Source organism: Nycticebus coucang, chromosome 2 (assembly GCF_027406575.1).
Source record: "Nycticebus coucang isolate mNycCou1 chromosome 2, mNycCou1.pri, whole genome shotgun sequence".
NCBI classification, from domain to species: Eukaryota; Metazoa; Chordata; class Mammalia; order Primates; family Lorisidae; genus Nycticebus; species Nycticebus coucang.
In genome coordinates, this window is record NC_069781.1 from 157,074,599 (window position 1) to 157,093,630 (window position 19,032).

General features: G+C 38.4%; 1 protein-coding gene and 1 non-coding gene across 8 annotated transcripts in view; both read right to left on the minus strand.

Annotated features, from left to right (window-relative positions):
* CNOT1 (CCR4-NOT transcription complex subunit 1) overlaps window positions 1-19,032 on the minus strand; it is a 116,904-nt gene that overhangs the window by 18,689 nt on the left and 79,183 nt on the right. For all 7 annotated transcript variants that reach the window (XM_053603021.1, XM_053603056.1, XM_053603031.1 and 4 more), the window contains exons 23-34: window positions 12,712-12,942; window positions 12,249-12,389; window positions 10,492-10,671; window positions 7,099-7,215; window positions 6,626-6,736; window positions 6,241-6,318; window positions 5,883-6,060; window positions 4,233-4,363; window positions 2,855-3,151; window positions 1,793-1,933; window positions 1,593-1,697; window positions 588-707 (exon numbers count right to left, since the gene is read on the minus strand). In XM_053603021.1, coding sequence (XP_053458996.1) covers window positions 588-707; window positions 1,593-1,697; window positions 1,793-1,933; window positions 2,855-3,151; window positions 4,233-4,363; window positions 5,883-6,060; window positions 6,241-6,318; window positions 6,626-6,736; window positions 7,099-7,215; window positions 10,492-10,671; window positions 12,249-12,389; window positions 12,712-12,942 — 1,830 coding nt within the window. The remainder of the gene's footprint in view (window positions 1-587; window positions 708-1,592; window positions 1,698-1,792; window positions 1,934-2,854; window positions 3,152-4,232; window positions 4,364-5,882; window positions 6,061-6,240; window positions 6,319-6,625; window positions 6,737-7,098; window positions 7,216-10,491; window positions 10,672-12,248; window positions 12,390-12,711; window positions 12,943-19,032) is intronic.
* Window positions 9,641-9,777, minus strand: LOC128580292 (small nucleolar RNA SNORA46). Its single transcript, XR_008378592.1, has one exon. It is a non-coding gene; the product is annotated as a small nucleolar RNA SNORA46 (small nucleolar RNA).

Genomic DNA, 19,032 nt, shown 5'->3' on the forward strand with positions numbered 1-19,032 from the left:
GATCTACACCAGGATGAAATAAGGGAGATTTTAAATACATGACAACTAGGAGAAATGATTCTAACATAGGCCTTTTGCTATACATTACTGGGACACTTGGTGAAACACGAACGAGGTCTAAGTGAGAGTAGCAAGGGATTAGTGTTAATTTTTCATTTTAACGGGTATACTGTGGTCACACAAAAAAATGTTTTGTAAAAAGTAAAAGCTAAAAGATTCAGGAGTGAAGGGGACATCAAGTCTGCAACTTACTCTCAAATGTCAGGGGGAAATTTTTTTCCTTGTATTTCCAAATTTTCTGTAAATGACTTGCAAAATTTTGGAAATTCCTATTATTTTCAAAAGGGACACCATGGTGTTACTATACAGATTTTTCTGAGCCAAATATTACAATTCAATCAACCTCATGGATTAAAAAATAAATAAATCCCCTATATGCCATGCTAATCTGGTACTTAAAACTCAACAATTGTGGCTATTTTTTTTCCTCTGTAACATAAGCTCCCAAGAGGCAAGTGACGTATTAAATGTCCAAAACATTAAAATTAAACTTTAAATTCTCAATCAAAACCAAAATAAGTATTTACCTTCATGGGCTGAGCTAAAAATCCTGTAGGCTGACTTAAGTCATTCGTAGGCAAAAAGCCAGGTACATTGCGTGCAAACTCTTCATAAACAGCTAGCTGCTTTGGGTCCACACCACCAACCTTGGAAGAAGAAAACATATTTTGATAGGATTCACTCCATAATCCATAGAAACTTTTTTTTTTTTTGGAGACAGAGACTCACTATGTTGCCCTTGGTAGAGTGCTGTAGCATCACAGCTCACAGCAATCTCAAACTCTTGGGTTTAAGCAATTCTCTTGCCTCAGCCTCCCAAGCAGCTGGGATTACAGGCGCCTGCCACAACACCCGGCTATTTTTCGTTGCAGCTATTATTGTTGTCTAGCTGGCCCAGGTGGGTTTGAACCCGTCACCCTTGGTATATGTGGCTGGTGCCATAACCAATATAAACTTTTTTTGAAAGTGGAAAGTTTTTGTGTAGGTAAGCACAGGAGTTTTGAGAATATAATGACGTAAGAGTCATCACAACACATACTAGCCATGAATGAGCATGCATGTGCACACACATAGCTCAGAAGAGAGTTTCCTATTTCCCTGAATCCTGTAAAGAACTTATAAATTCACTTTCTGTTGGGAAATGCTTTGAACAGGACTGTACCACTTCAACTTTCCCTTGGAGTTGGTAAATTCTATCAGACTTCTCACCACCTTGTTGGGATCAATAAAAGCAATCATGAATAAAAACACTTAACACCAAAAAATGTAACTTAAAGAAGCCTCAGTTGGGATACATATACATTAACAGGCACAAGAACTTTATAGTTCAACAAACTGAGAGGTGAGAGAATCTAAGCTATTTCTATACCTTACAGAACAGGCAGCCTTTAAGGCCTTTAAGTGAAATGCTACTAAGGTAAGCTGCTTTCTCAAAAACCACATTTAACCTGCCTACTGTCCTAGTCCCTGTAGCAACAAGAATATAAAAAACACCAAGTTAAGAAAGGGAGAGACAGAGCCCTAATTCTCACTTTCAGCCTGATTTGTTCTGGCATCCGCTCAGCTTGATATGTTAATACAACAGGATCACAGTATCTGCGCCCTTCTTGCCTGGCGTGTTTTCTCAGCTCAAATTCCTGCAAACAAAAAAAGTCACTGAGGTTCTTGTTATAAGGCACTTTCTTAAACCTAAAAGAAAACAAAACTTGAAAAGCATAAGCTAAACACTTACAGTTGCTAATCTCTTGTCCATCTCAGGGCCTGCTTTTTCTACTGCAGTCTTCTGAATAAAACAGCAAGCTAATTCACAATTGTCCTGAGCTAACTGGGCTGCTGCCTGATCCATCATTTCTCTTTGTTGTGGGGAAGCAGTCTGGGGAGGTACGGAGAGGAAAAAAATTTAGAAGTTGATATAGACCGATAATATAGTAGGAAATCCATTAACAGCTGTGACCTTGAAATAGTTAAATCAGCTTCCTCATCTGCAAGATAAACATGCTCTGAACATCTATCAGTTTCTTTTATTAATAACCATGACATTGAGACTCAAGTCTAGTAACTAAGTCACTTGAAGAAAGAATATATGCTTGTATGTGTTCATGCAATGTCACTTTCAATTATTTTGTAGTATCCTACTCAAACTACTTTAATCTAAATTCTTTGTGGTTAAAAGAAATGAGATCATTAACTTACTATATTTTCTTTTTAAATTGTTTCCTTTGTCCCTCCTTCCTTCTTTCTTTCTATTTATAAGCCAAGGTCTGTTCTGTGTCTGTCTGTCTATCTATCTATCTGTCTGTCTGTCTGTCTGTCTATGAGATGGGCTATGGTCTGACAGCCAAGCTAGAATACAATCATTGCAACCTTGAACTCCTGGGCTCAGGCAATTCTTCTGCCATATCCTCCTGAGCAGCTAAGACTACAGGTATACACCAACACACCAGTACACCTGGCTAATTACGTAATCTTTCGTAGAGACAATGTCTCACTGTGTTGCTCAGGGTGGTGCTGTAACTCCTGGCATCAAGCAATCCTCCCATCTTGACCTCCCAAAGAGTTGGGATTACAGGTCTGAGTCACAGCATCCAGCCCGAAATCTTCATTTAAACCAACAAATATTTGGATATCTAGACTATGCCAAACATTGTGCTGCAGAATACAACAGTGAAGAGGGGTGAGGATAAACCATGATACTTGGCCTCAACAAAATTTATAATCTAAAAGAAGAAAAACATGAGCCAAATACAGTGATTATTAAGAATTTCTGTACTACACCAAGGAATAACCAACTTACGCGAAGGGCCGAGGCAAAACTGTTTTTCAGGTTGGTAGATATACTCATGAGCAAAGGTTCCCTGCAAGTAATCATAGCCATTCCAGCTGTCAAGTTACGCATCATATGATGAGCTGCTATTCGCATTCGAGATTCCTCAGAATCCAGGGCAAAATCCTTCCTGACTATTTGTTCACAAGTAGTCATGGCAATCTTAATTGATCGGTCCACCACAGGATGAACTAGCTCTTGGACAGCCCGTTCAATTGCTTGACGCACACACTGTTTCAACTGTGGGTGGGCCTGAAACAAGGGAATCTAGGCAGGGAAAAAAGCAAAATAAATCAATAGCTTGATATCTTGTTTAAATGAAACAACCCAATTTCTACTGATAATTGCATTATACCTACAATGTTGGAAATCACTTCAAGATTTCTAAAAACTATGAATTTCTACTTAAAATCAACCAATGAAAACTCAGGAAACAGAAGCTGGGGTAAACAGAGGGGAAGGCACTCAATATGTCCTGTGATACACGGTGACAGGTATACATCATTTTTAAAAATTTAAGTTTAATGGGCAAACTGTTCATAATAAGATGTATTAGCTGCTTAAAGACACCTACTTGTTTCCATGAAATTTATGGCTCACATACTCTTAAAAAATAGCAACTCCTTTATTAGCTTGCAAAAATGTGAAGAGAAATCAAATTTACAGAAAAAAGGTTTCCTACAAAAACTATTATTGCTAGCTTGGTGGCTGTAGCACAGTGGTTACGGCATCAGCCACATGCACCAAGACTGGCAGGTTCAAACACAGCCCGGGCCAGCTAAACAACAATGGCAACTGCAACAAAAAATAGCCAAGCATTGTGGCGGGTGCCTGTAGTCCCGGCCACTTGGGAGGCTGAGGCAAGAGAATAGCTTAAGCCCAAGAGTTTAAGGTTGCTGTGAGCTGTGATGCCACCGCACTCTACCAAGGGCAACATAGTGAGACTCTATCTCAAAAAAAAAACAAAACAAACAAACAAACAAAAAAACCTATTACTGCTGCAAATAATTCTTTGGAACAGCAAGCAACCGTGCCCACTGAAGTCTTTTGCTTCACCTGAAAGACCATTTCTGATCTTTTATCTTAGGTTCAATTTATACCCTAATACTAACCTTGTCCTTTTAACTTACTGGATATGAGGAACCAATATAAACAATGTCTTGTCACTTGGACTATTTTTTTAAGAGAAGTAAAATTATGCTACACAACAGTTTCAGACCCCTACTCTCTCTGACAAAAGTCTACAACCTAGGAATCTAGAGGGAATGGGAAAAGGGGAGAGAAGGTAACCAAACGGTTCACTTTGTCACAAACTAGGAATTAAGGGAATGGAGCAGTATTTACTTACTGTTGGGTTTAGAGTAATGTGTGGCGCCAGGCCTGCAAGGGAATAGACATTGATGTCATGGTAGCTGTACTGTGGCTGTGGTGGAACTGTGGCTGTACAGGTGGTACTGGTAGCTGGTGTAGTAGAAGTTGCTAAAAGTAATAAGAGATAAAAAGAGCAGATTTGTTGACTTTACTATAAAATTAGCTAGATAGTGAGTGGTCATCAATTAGTTACACTAATTGGGTTGGGATTGGGGATTATCTTTCCCACCCTGAAAGGGATATTCTGTTATTTTAACGGAGATATAAACAAAACATTAAAACTGTGCCCTGGCAGTGCCCCACAGTATAGAAATTAAGTGGTTATGCCACATTAGTGGGCCCAAGTCTTATGGGCTTAGATCTTCTATATGTGACAGGTCTATTTTCAAGGTAGCCTTCTGGTTTACCTGGGGATTCTTGGCTGCTAGGGACTGAGAGAAAGAAAAGCAGATTTATTCTAATCACATTGCCCTGTCACTCAAAACCCCTACACATACTGTCATCACCACCACACCTCCAATCCTCTTGATATAGACAAAATAATACGTTCTACCTGTCTGACTGTCCCCCAAAGTTGAGGAATACTACAGGCCACTATGCCATACAATTATTTCTAAGACTTCAAACAACACAAGAGATAACCTGACCTACACAGTGTTAGGCAGGGAAAAGAGGGAGGAAGAGGAGCACATGGCACTAGGAGAGGTTTTGTCTACCAAAAAGAACAAATTAACCAGATGTCTAGCCCAAGGGGTATATCCAAGGACTGAACAGATGTTTGGTCTACTACGGAGGGTCTCCAAGGACTGACCAAGCACAAGGAGGCAGAGAAATCACAAACTGGAAATGTGATCATTTTGGAGCATGCTTTTAACAAGGTGACAGTGTCCTCAAGTGACCTACCTTCATTCATACAGTAAAAAAATCAGAGTTTACAAATGCCATAGCAACCCTAAGAAGTTACCCTATAAGGTCAGGAAAGGGGAGGGATCCCAGTTCTGGGAACACTTTAGCCCTTTCACAGAAAACACATGAATGTTCCACCCTCAGTTTAAAATATTATTAGGGATTAGCACAAAAGTACAGACTCTAACCCTCAAGAGTTGCTGTTCCTTACTGGAGTAGTCTGCTCTCTACTAACTTAAGAGTGTACTATACTTTCTATACTATGTTTAAATTCAGGGTCTTCTCCTCTTGTGGAGATTGATGCATCCTCTCTCTGGGAGGTACTATACTTTAATATATGTTTGCACTTTTACTTGTTTCCATCCGTTTGACTTGCTCATTTGTTTCCTGAACTTGGTACCACTAACCACTCTTCAGTACCAGGAACCAAAACCAGGGAACACATGAACCTGATATCTGATCTCCAAACCTGACAATGGGTATGAGGAACTGAATAATTCATATTTAGTTAAGAATGCCTATGAATTGCTAGGATGAAATCTAGTAAGTTGACAAAATGCCTACTCAGCATTTACTTGATAATTTAGAAGGCTTATAAAGAAAGTATACAAGTTTTAGCACCATATTATGTAGGAAAATTATAGTTCCCTATATTCATGGAAATGTACCATTTAAGAGAACAGTTTGGCTAACAAATGTCTAGAATAATTAGCACACTTACTTGTGGTTGTAATGGGGGGGAGTTCTTCTGGCTGCTTGACATCTTTCTTTGGAGCAGAGAGTTGTTCATCTAAATTCTTTAGGCGATCTTTATCCTTGAGGAGGTTTCCAGGTTTTAGCTCATTGATGTCTAACGCAAGGTTCTTGCAGAGGACCTCAATCTCAAACTTTAAGTTTAACTGCATAATTCCAGTATTTTGATTAGAATTTTAAAAAGAAAAATTTAGTTTTATTCATAATATACTCTACTCCCAACTCAGTTGTTATAGTACTTCTGCTAAAATATTTTGTCTGCCTTTACCATAAATTTTAATGTGAAGGCAGAGAATATTCCAAAAGATAAAGTAACAACAAATTACCTTCAAGTCATGTTCCTGATGTAGCTCAGCTAATACATTCATAATTGCCATTGTCCAAGGGTTTGGTGGCCTAAAAACCTGGGGGTGGGGGGGAAGCTATTATATTAAGCTGGCCCAAAGCATTAATTTGCATCATGTGACATAGTTAACATTTATACCAATGCGGACCCCTAGCCATCCTTACCTATATCATATTTCAGAAAAGCACTAAAACCCAAAACCATTAATTAGAATCTTTTCTAAAATTTCACCTAGCCTCTCAAATTAGAAATATCAAACTTCACAGAGGAAAACACAACTCACCAGTTTTAAATTCTTAAGAACTAAGGATATTATCTCTTGACCCTTAAAATTAGCCATGAATAAAATATTAAAATCTACTCACCACACTACGAATGCTAGACTCTAAGACTTTGGCAACAAAGGGCACTACATAGAGCAATTCCTGTTGTCCTTTAACATAAGCCTCTAGCAGCAAAGATTTCACATCCAAGTCCTAGAATTGAAAAAAATATTTTTAAAGGCTAAGGAAAAAAAGGGCTTCAAAAGCCCTTATGAACTACTCAAACAAAGGTATTTTGCTAAGCTCATCCCCCAACATCAGGAATGCAGGAGTCAAACCTAATATCCAAGTCTTGCCTTATCAAAAAGGCGGTGAGGTGTGAAAAGCGTATCTTGGGGGCATGTTCTTAATCCTAAAAGATGGAAGGCCCCAAAGGTATAATCAGGAATTCAAAACATGGGCCAAAATCTTACAAAAACTCAATAATCATTAAAATAGCTCCAAAGTGAAAAATTTGTCACAATATGCTGCATAAACATTTCCAAACTTTACATAACCCTTTAGTTAAAACTCACAGTGTGTAAGATGGGTTTATTTTTAGCTAATGTGATCATCCCTAACCAATGTCCCAAGTTCTTCAGCAACGAACGGTCTGAGAAATTGGCCGCAGCTTTGTCAGAGGTCAGGAGCACCTGAAATAGTACAAGATTAAGAAAGATATGGGAATGAGCTTATAAAGGAAAATTCTTAACTGAATCTTTAGGAATTCCTCATTATCCTACTATAAGCCATCATTTCTTCATCTTGCCTTCCTCTCTGCCCTCCAATTCCCGCTGCAGCCAGTGCGGCAGCCACAATGCAAAAGTGGAATCAGTGCCATTTACTGCCATAGCAGCAGTCCCATTACCCAAGCGGGAGATGAGGAGGATGAGGATAGGGGTTCCCTCTGACAACCCAGCTTTCTGGGCCTTCCCCCCTTGGCCAATGGAAAGCCTGGTGATCCCAAGTCAGGAAACCATATAGAATAAGATATTTGTAACAAATATAACCAATAAAGAGCTCATTATCTAGAATGTATAAAGAATTCTTGATGTAAGCTATTAGGAAAATTGACAGAAGACCAGAAAAGACACCTTATAAAAATGAAGATCTAAATGAATAAGAAACACGAACAAGTCATCAAACAAATGCAAGATAAAGACGCACCACTTTGACATTGGAACTCTTACACGCTGCTGGTGGGACTGTAAAATGGTGTAATCACTACAGAAAAGAGTACGGTAGCTTCTTAAAAAGTTAAAAATAGAACTATGATAGGACAGTCCCACATATACCAAAAAAACTGAAAGTAGGATCTTGAAGAGATATTTGCACACCCATGTTCACAGCAGCCAAGAGGTGGAAGCAACCCAAATGCCCATTGACAGAAGAACGGATAAATAAAATGTAGTGCATACATACAGTGGAATACTATTCAGCCTTATAAAAGAAAATGCTGTCACATACTACAACATGGATGAACTTTGAGGACGTTATATAAGTGAAATAGAAGACAAGTACAGTGGGCCGGGTGTAGTGGCTCATTCCTATAATCCCAGAACTTTGGGAAGCTGAAGCAGGTAGATTACTTGAGGCCAGGAATTTGAGAACAACCTCAGCAATATATTGAGAGAGAGAGACGCACAAACACACACGCCCAACTCCACCTACAAAAAATAAAAATATTAGCCAGGCACAGTGGCACACCTGTAGGAGGCTAAGGAAGGAGGATCACTTGAGCCCAGAAGTTTGAGGCTTCAATGAGCTGTGGTAACACCACTGCACTCTAGTCTTGGTGACAGAACAAGACTGTCCCTAAAAAATAAATCTTTTAAAAAGGCAGATACTGTACAGTACCACTTATCTGAGGTGTCTACAGTCAAATTGACAGAAACAGTAACATAGTAGTTACCAGGGGCTGGGGGAAGAGGGATTGAGGAAAGAGAATTATTGATAATGGGTACAGAGTTTCAGTGTTGCTTTGGGAGATCTTTTTCACAACAATATCAATATACTGAACACTACTAAACTGTACACTTAAAAATAGTTAAGATGGTGAATTTTATGTTATGTGCTTTTTACCACAATAAAAGAATGAGCTCGAAAAAAGCCACCATTTCTGAAAATAAGCCCCAAAGTAGATCTACTTCACAAAGATCATTTTGATGTGCTCATTATTCAACATTACCATTTCTACCTTTAAAAATAGTCTTTATTATGGCTTGGTGCCTGTAGCTCAGTGGCTAGGGAGCCAGCCACATACACGGACAGGTTCGAACCCAACCAGGGCCTGCCAAACAACAATGACAACTACAACCGGGTGTTGTGATGTATGCCTGTAAGTCCCAGCTACTTGGGAGGCTGAGGCAAGAGAATCGCTTAAGCCCAAGAGTTTGAGGTTGCTGTGAGCTGTGATGCCACAGGCACTCTATCCAGGGCAACATGGTGAGACTCTGACTCAAAAATAAAAAGTCTTTATATGTTATTTTTTTAGTTTAATACAAATACATTATATAAAAACCACACAAAGTTGAAAGTGTCAGGTATCCTACTACTAAAAAGTATTTTAAAACTCTGAAAATTGTATCTAGGTTTGAGGGAGAGACCCAACTGCAAATCTATTTTGAAGGGCTAACTCCAATTCAAATAAAGATTACAGCTATGCTTAGTAAGTCCCTCAAGGCAGGCATGCGGAAGAATATAAATAAGATAGCCGCCTATTGCAATCTTCAGCATATCCCGGTCATTAACACTTCTCTAGAGTCAACTAAGAAACTTCCTAAAATACAGTATACTATACTATTTATATACTTCTTTCAAAATTTCTAGAAAAGACAACCCATTTAATTGATAATCCAGTTCTTCTTTTTCTAAGAGAAAGCCAGCAAAGGACAGTATTTAAGTGCAGGCATGAAGACATATATATACACCCATCTACTACATGCTACCTCTTACTTTATGGCTATATATAATTTTTGTTTAAAAAACAGATCTTGAAACTTTCTGCACCAGAGTATATGTGGGAACATTCATACATCCCAACCATCCTTGCTATCAGATAACAAAAGTTGAATATACTCATGCTCCTTAATTCCATATAGGAACAGCAGAATGGTGTAAGTCAGCTGTGCAAGAGAAAAGGCCAGGAATTCTTTCACACTACAGCATAACCAAGAATGAGGAAAATTCCCATCTATAGGTTTAAATATAGTGCTGGTTCCTAAACCAATGTCCCAAGCAAAGAATGATCACACTGTTAGTTCACACTGTTTTCTAACAGAAGATTTTCCTCCTAAGAAATGTGACAGTTTAGAAATTAAAACGAATTATAGAATAAGTGTGACCTCATTAAAGATTATGACATTAAAATAAGCAACAAAGAATCTAAGACAACAGCTATTCCACAAAGAGCTAGACATATCAAGCACTTGACTACAGACACAAACTATAGTATTGTTTATATTAGTTAACATGATTAACAACTTAAATGTCCAATAGTAATATACATCCATACAGTGATTTTTCTATTTTAAGAAGAGGGACTACAGGCCAGGTGCAGTGGCTCATGCCTATAATCCTAGCACTCTGGGAGGCTGAAGAGGGTAGACTGCTTGAGCTCAGGAGTTCAAGGCCAGCTTGAGTAAGAGTAAGACTCTCTCTCTACGGGGGGGGGGGGGGGGGAATAGAAAAACTGAGGCAAGAGTTCAAGGTTGCTAAAAGCTATGATGACGCCAGGGGACAGAGCTGTCTCAAAAACAACAACAAAAATATGGTATGCTTATAAGACTAAAACAAAACCTACAGCAATTTCCATAGATACCTAATACAGATGATATATAAGGAAGAACGCAAAAATTCTACCTCTACAATCAACTATTTACAAATTCAAAGCAACAATTAAAGAAGAAAACATAAGAACCAACTCTTACTTTGATGTTTCTGTAGGTCTCATTCAGAACCATCTTGTTAAATTCAGGATTCTTTAGTGTATCAAGGAAGTTTGAATACAAGCTGTGAAAATTTGGCTCAATACTGACTCTCTTCATAACCAGATACTGTGAGACCCAAGGCATAAATTCTTCTTTCACAGTCTCCTTTAACTCTTCAACCTAGCAAATCAATATATTAGAAGCACAAAATTACACAATGATAAAATGAGGTTTTAGTTTCTGTGAAATAGACTACTGCATATGATTCACTGCCAAATTAACTAGATGCTAAAATAGCTGTCTTCCCCAACAGACAGATACTATAAAGAAAAGTATGTTCAAATTCATAATTATACTTCAAACTGTGGGTGCTTAGGACTGAAACATCTATGGTCATTTTTAGCTTTAAAATTGTACACATAGGCCAAGTACTGGTGGCTCATGCCTGTAATCCCAGCATGTCGGAAGTCTGAGGCAGGAGGATCACTTGATGCCAAGAGTTCGCGACCAGCCTATGCAACCAAGTGAGATCCCTCTACACAAAATTTAAAACTTAGCCAGGTGTGGTGGTGCACATCCCATAGTCCCAGCTACTTGGGATACTGAAGCAGAAGAATCATTTGAGCTCAGAAGTTTGCATTTGAGCTCTATGACTGTGCCACAGTGTACCAGTCTATGTAACAGAATGAGGAGACTTTGTCTTAATAAACAAGCAAAACCCAAACATGCAATCCCTGCCCCCTCACTTTAAATCACTAAATCTACAATTCTGCCATCAAGCAGGTCTAACAACACTGTTTTCCCAAAATTTCATCTCCAGAAATCATCTGTAAGTTGGAATTTTCCAAAAGGGATACAGAAGACCTCAATTTTTTCCCCCAGGCAATGATGCTGAGATTTTGAAAGATGGTACTTGTGTTAAATCTTAAAATCTACTTGTTTGGCCTAATCTTACTGATTAACACCAACATGTCTAAGTACAGCTAACCCTTCAAAAACATCAATTTAAACTTTGTGGGTCCACTTACATAGATTTTCTTCCACTTTTGCCATCCTTGAGACAACAAGACCAACCCCTCTTCCTCCTATTCTCAGATTACTCAACATGAAAATGATGATGAACTCCTTAATGATGACCTTACCCTCTTAAAAGTAAATGTATTTTCTCTTCCTTATGATTTTCTTAATGACATTTTCTTTTCTCTAGCTTACTTTATTATAAAAGACATCATATCATACACATAACATACGAAATGTTTTAATTGAATGTTTATGTTATCAGTAAGGCTTCTAGTCATTAGTAAGCTATTAATAGCAAAGCTTTAGGTGAGTCAAAAATTATACCTGGATTTTAGACCACGTAGGGGGATGGCATCCCTAACATCCACATTGCTCAGAGGTCAACTAACGTTTGGCATATAATCTTAGGAGGCAAGTATCATTCTTGAGGCTTTTCACAATGTCTACCTCAGTTAATAAGATTTAATAACTAGTATGGATAATACCTGAGAGGAAATGAGTTATCACCGAAAGTACAAATTAAACCTTCCATCACCATGAGAACGTTAAATTTATTTCAAAAACGCTATAGCTAACTGCAAAACACAACATCAATGTTTATTAGAACCACAACCAAATGCTGGATACCCAAATGCCCCTTGCCTTTATAGTGATTATTGCAAAGGGTCAAAAATATATCCCTCAACTCGTTAGGAAAAAGAAGAAAGGGCATTTATGCACTATAACATCATGCTTACCTTTTGAGTCATATTTGATTGTGAAAGATTGTTAAAGATAAAAGCAATTTTCTCTTGAATGTTTTCTGGGGGTTCCACAATTCTCTCAGTTTGATCTGTGGCCACAAGCAACGTATCTATATTTGTAGTATTAATAGAAGGCTAAAAATGATAATGAAATACATAAAGCAAGTTGAAATACTTCCTTGAAAAATCCCAGAAAAAACAACATATACAGATTCAGTTAGTATAAAAAACACACATGGTATGTTTGTGCACTGTAAGCATGGGCAAAAACTATTAATAGTGCCTACCTCTGAGAAATACGGGGAGGGGAGATACAAAAGGGGAAATGCTGGTCTTTATACCTTTTTTCTAGTATATATGTGTTATGCTTATAATAAAATTGTAATACAGGCTCACTACTAGATATTTTACAAAATAACAATAAATCCTGGAAAAGAAAAAATATAAAACTACTTACTGGCACATCTTTCTTAAAGCTGACTCCAGTAGGCCTAGTGACTGTAACCGTTTTAGCAACAGTGGTGGTCGTTGAGGTGGTTACCATTGTGCTAACCTGACCAGCAAGAGGAGCTTTTGCTGGAACCTGGGCCTGAGCCTGGGCCTGAGCCAGTGCAATACTTCCAGGGGTTGTGATAGAGCCTTGCATTTTCACAGGAGGATCTCTAGACTGCTGTCCATACTCGATATACTAAAGTGGTAAGGAGGAAGAAACACATTAAAAGAACTCTTAACAGAAATCAAAAAGCTTGAATTTTATGCCCCTCATTCTGAGAGGATAAAAACTAATTTCACAGTATTCTTTTGGATCATTTATCTCCCTTATTCCTTGCTCCATCCTAGCACTAATACATAAGTGGCTACCATGATTTCTTCAGAGATAAAATATTAGTATGTTAAAGTATTTATGACAGAAGTGGTCAAGCAAAACAACTTCTCCCAAAAAGCAGCACCAAATATATGCATATAAATGTCTTTGAGCCCTTTAATAAATGCAAACTTTAAAGCTGTTAAAAATTTATAAACTTATAAAAAAAACTGGACATTAATAAGAAAGCTAAATCCTAAAAAACACATTGCAGTGAGCTAAATCTCAACGAAACTGTTACTATAAAAAATAAACCGAAAATACTATACATGGCCCAGCCAACTCAAGGGTAAACAACACCAATAATGGGTGTTGTAGGGCAGGATTCTTTCCCTTCACTTTAGATACCTATAATAACCCTGCACCCTCCCACACACACAAATTAGAACACTGGGATAGGATTCCTGAGGCTATTTCAATGAGCAAAACTAAAATTACCATTTACATCTATAATACTTTTATTTTTTAAAGAATATATTAAACTAGGAAAAGATAATCTCCAAAGGATACCCCTTTAAATTGACAAAGTATAGAAAAATAAACAATAACCTCTCTAGTTTGCTTACTGGTCTGGGGACCAGTTTTGCATGACCGCTCCTGTTTGCCATGACCGCAAGTTTGCTTGCTTGCTAGTTTTTTAATGTCCATATTCCTGGCTCTGAATTCCTCTCAACCCACTCATTCACTTGAATGAATTCACTCCTGCCTCCTACTCCATGGTCCCATAGATAAAGTCACTGCAATAATCCTGCCTTCCTATAAATGCAGAAGGATAAGGTAGAAAATGCTGGACTAAAATAAAATATAGAATTCAAGTAGGTTCAAATTCCAATCTTTCTGATTCCTTTAAGTATGATCTTAAAGTCATTTATCTACTTTATGGGGAAAAAAATGCCAAAATATTACAAAGATAACAAAGATTAACCAACTTTCCTATTCTCTGTAAGCCGGCATTGACCAAAAGCTAAAGACAAAGGTATGAATAATGTTTATCAAGCCAAAAATCAGTCTCTAACACAATGGTTCTAAATTTCAAGAACAACAATAATCACACAAAATGGCATAAAATGCGTATTCCCTGCTAGTACATGGATGTATTCCATGGAATGCCTCCTGTAAAATAGACACTTCAAAGGAATCTAAGCAAGTGGTAAGGAAGAATGTATTTTTAAGAAACAGTGGTCTGAGGAGCAGCAAGATGGTGGCCGAGTAACAGCTTCCTTGCAACTGGGCACGGTGAGTCTGGGGAGACAAGACTCCAGGCATCTCTGGCTGGTGGGATCTGCCCATAAACAATCCTTTGAGGACACAGGGAGTCAGTGAGAGACTTCTGGACCCCAGGAGGAGGACAAAAGCAGCAGAAAACTGGCAAGTGGCTGTGTGTGTTTGTTCGGTCTAATCCCGCTGGCAGCTGTTAAGTATAGCAACAGTGAGATTGCAACCTGGAAAAGGCCTGACCTGTGAGCTGCTTTGGTTTTTTTTGGATTTGGCACTCCATTGAACTACCTTGGGAGAACTTAGGCAAGAGTGCAGAGGACTCTAAGCATTGTCTAGGGCCCCAGACTGGGCTGCTGAGGCAGATGGAGCTAATAGTGTTCAGCCGTGGGCCAGGCGGAGCCACTGTGGGAGAAGTGCCCTGGCAAGTTCCACCCTCAGGGTCGCAGAGAAAGGATCAGGCAAGAGCTAGTAATCTAGTGACTGAGTGGCCTAAAGGCGGGGGCCTGAGACGCCTTGGAGCCTTAGCCCCCAGGGGCATAAGTGAGATCAGTTTTGGCACACTGGTTAAGTAGATAGCCACTTCAGCAGTGATCCCAGCGATAAGCACTTTCCTGGGGAAGATTCTGCCCAGCAAAGTTTAGCAGTTTAAAGTGACTTTTACACAGGCTGAGGAGAGATTTAGGATCTCCACTTCAGGGTCTCCAACCTGTGGGGTTTGAGAAATCAGCAGAGGCCTCTAGTCTCCATCTTGTAGAGACGTACCACCAATGTGATTAAAATCTCATACCCCAGAAGATCACCTGTTCCCCAGACAATATTCAGCAAGAGATATATACTCCTTTGTTTTGGGGTTGTTGTTGTTTTGTTTTTAATTTCAACATTTGTCCTATAGATACTTTTCATTTTTTTTCTTTTCTTTCTTCATTTTTCTAGTTTAAATATAATATTTCCCATTGTTCCCTTTTTCAACAATTAGAACTTCATTTTTGCTAGTGTTTCTACTCCTATTATTTGGTTTCTCCCCCAATTTTATCCCGTAAAGTTTTCTGTTTGCTTGTTTTGGTTTGATTTATAGCATTTTTGTCTTTCCTCTCTACTTGGTGGAGGTGGGGTACTGCGTCTGAACAGGCTGGCAAAGAGCCATTGACCTCAAGGGAAACACCCAACCTGGCACCCCCAGAGGTTGGGTGAAAGTACCCTACTGTACTCCAATATTGCTCTGTCTCCCTCTTTCTGTGTCCCTCTTCTTTTTGTCAAAATTCCCTTTTACCCACCCCCTCTCCTTTCTCTCTTTTCCTTTTTCTTCTTTTCTTTTTTCCCTTCTTGCTCTTCAACCTTCTCATCCTTCTGGTCCTGTACCAAAAGGACTCGTCAAAACCCTGGTCCAGAGGCACGGCAACTTAAAGAGCAAGAGGAAGTGAAAGGAAAATTAGGGTAAGGAAACAGATGAAAGCAATTACTCATGGGAACGCAGCAGAAAAATCCTGGCAACATGAAAAACCAGTCCAGAGCAACCCCAACAAGGGACCGTGAGGTAGCTACGGCAGAGGATTCCACCTATAAAGAAATGCTACAAATGACAGAAATGAATTTAGAATACAGATGATGAAAACAATGAAGAAAATAATGGAAACAATGAAGGAAACTGCTGATAGAGTGGAAAATAACCAAAAGGAAATCCAAAAACAGAGTCAAATAAGAGATGAACAATATGAAGAATATAGAAAGGATATAGCAGAGCTGATGGAACTGAAGCAGTCAATTAGGGAACTTAAAGATGAAATAGAAAGTATCAACATACCCTCAATGAATCTCCAACAATAAAAAAAAGAAAGTATCAACAACAGATTAGACCATGCAGAAGAAAGAATCTCAGAGGTAGAGGACAAAGCTCTTTGAGGATAACTCAAATAGTTAAGGAGGCAGAAAAGAAGAGAGAGAAAGCAGAATGTTCACTGACAGAATTATGGGACTTTATGAAGCATTCAAACATATGAGTGATAAGTATCCCAGAAGGGGAAGAAGAATGCCCCAGGGAAATGGAAGCCATACTAGAGAATAGTATAAATGAAAATTTCACCAACTATCACCAAAAATTCTGACACACTCCTTTAAGAGGGATATTGGACCCCAGGTCACCTCAACTCTAACCAACCTTCTCCAAGACCCATTGTGATGAATCTGTCCAAACTCAAGACAAAAGAAAAGATGCGGGCGGCGCCTGTGGCTCAGTTGGTAAGACGCCGGCCCCATATACCGAGGGTGGCAGGTTCAAACCCGGCCCGGCCAAACTGCAACCAAAAAATAGCCCGGCATTGTGGCGGGCGCCTGTAGTCCCAGCTACTCGGGAGGCTGAGGCAAGAGAATCGCTTAAGCCCAGGAGTTGGAGGTTGCTGTGAGCTGTGTGAGGCCACGGCACTCTACCGAGGACCATAAAGTGAGACTCTGTCTCTACAAAAAAAAAAGAAAAGAAAAGAAAAGATGCTTCCAAACTGACTTACAGGGGCAAATCCATCAGGGTGACTGCAGACTTCTCTAATGAAACTTTCCAAGCAAGAAGACAATGGTCACCTACCTTTAATCTACTTAAACAGAACCAATTCCAGCCCAGAATACTATATCCTGCTAAGCTAAACTTTAAAATTGATGGAGAAATCAAATCATTTACTAATATACAAACACTGAGGAAATTCGCCACAACAAGACCAGCTCTACAGGAAATACTTGAACCTGTTCTACACAGTGACCATCACAATGGATCAACAGCAAAGTAAGAACACAGCAATTAAAGGACAGAACCTAGCTTCCACATTGATGCAAAGGATAAAACTAAGCAATGGACTCTCATACTTATCAATTACCTCATTAAATGTTAATGGCTTGAATTTTCCAATGAAGAAGCATAGATTGGCTGACTGGATTAAAAAACACAAGCCATCCAATTGCTGTCTATAAGAAACACACCTAGCTTCAGAAAACAAAACTCTGAGTTAAGGGAGTTAAGGGAAGACAATTTTTCAGGCAAATGAAATTCAGAAGAAAAGAGGAGTTGCAATCTTATTTTCAGATTCATATGGATTTAAAGCAACTAAAGTCAAAAAAGACAAAGATGGTCACTTTATATTGGTCAAGGGAAAAATACAACAAGAAGATGTTTCAATTCTAAATATTTATCAACCCAATTTAAATGCTCCCAGATTTTTGAAACAGACCTTACTCAGTCTGAGCAATATGATATCTGATAATACCATAATAATAGGGGACTTTAACACTCCTCTTACAGAGCTGGACAGATCCCCTAAACAGAAAATAAACAAAGATACAAGAGATTTAAATGAGACCCTAGAACAACTGTGCTTGATAGATGTGTATAGAACACTCCATCCCAAAGATAAAGAATATACATTCTTCTCATGGCCCTATGGAACATTCTCAAAAATTGATCACATCCTAGGACACAAAACAAACCTCAACAGAATAAAAAGAATTGAAATTTTACCTTGTATCTTCTCAGACCATAAGGCACTAAAGGTGGAACTCAACTCTAATAAAAACGTTCGACCCCACACAAAGGCAGGGAAATTAAACAACCTTCTGTTGAATGACAGATGGGTGCAGGAAGAAATAAAACAGGAAATCACTAACTTCCTTGAGCATAACAACAATGACAACACAAGCTACCAAAACCTGTGGGATACTGCAAAAGCAGTTTTGAGAGGAAAATTTATCACTTTAGATGCCTACATTCGAAAAACAGAAAGAGAACACATCAACAAACTCACAAGCCATCTTATAGAATTGGAAAAAAGAAGAACAATCTAAGCCTAAACCCAATAGAAGAAAAGAAATCTCCAAAATTAAATTAGAGATCAATGAAATTGAAAACAGAAGAATCATTCAGAAAATTAATGAAACAAGGAGTTGGTTTTTTGAAAAAGTAAGTAAAATAGATAAATCTTTGGCCAGAATAACTAGAAACAGAAAAGTAAAATCTCTAGTAACCTCAATCAGAAAAGATAAAGGGAAATAACAACTGATCCCACGGAGATACAAGAGATCATCTCTGAATACTACCAGAAACTCTATGCCCAGAAATTTGACAATGTGAAGGAAATGGATCAATATTTCGAATCACACCCTCTTCCTAAGACTTAGCCAGGAAGAAATAGAGCTTATAAACAGACCAATTTCATGCACTGAGATTAAAGAAACAATAAAAAAGCTTCTAACAAAAAAAAAAAAAAATGTTCTGGTCCAGATGGCTTCACACCAGAATTCTATCAAACCTTCAAGGAAGAGCTTATTCCTGTACTGCAGAAATTATTCCAAAAAATTGAAGAGGAAGGAATCTTCTCCAACATGTTCTACGAAGCAAACATCACCCTGATACCAAAACCTGGAAAAGACCCAACTAAAAAGGAGAATTGCAGACCAATTTCATTAATGAATATAGAAGCAAAAATTCTCAACAAAATCCTAGTCAATAGATTATAGCTTATCATCAAAAAAGTCATACATCATGACCAAGTAGATTTCATTCCAGGGATGCAAGGATGGTTTAACATACGCAAGTCCATAAACGTTATCCACCATATTACAGAAGCAAAAATAAAGACCATATGATCCTCTCAAAAGACGCAGAAAAAGCATTCAATGAAATCCCACATCCTTTTCTAGTTAGAACACTGAAGAGTA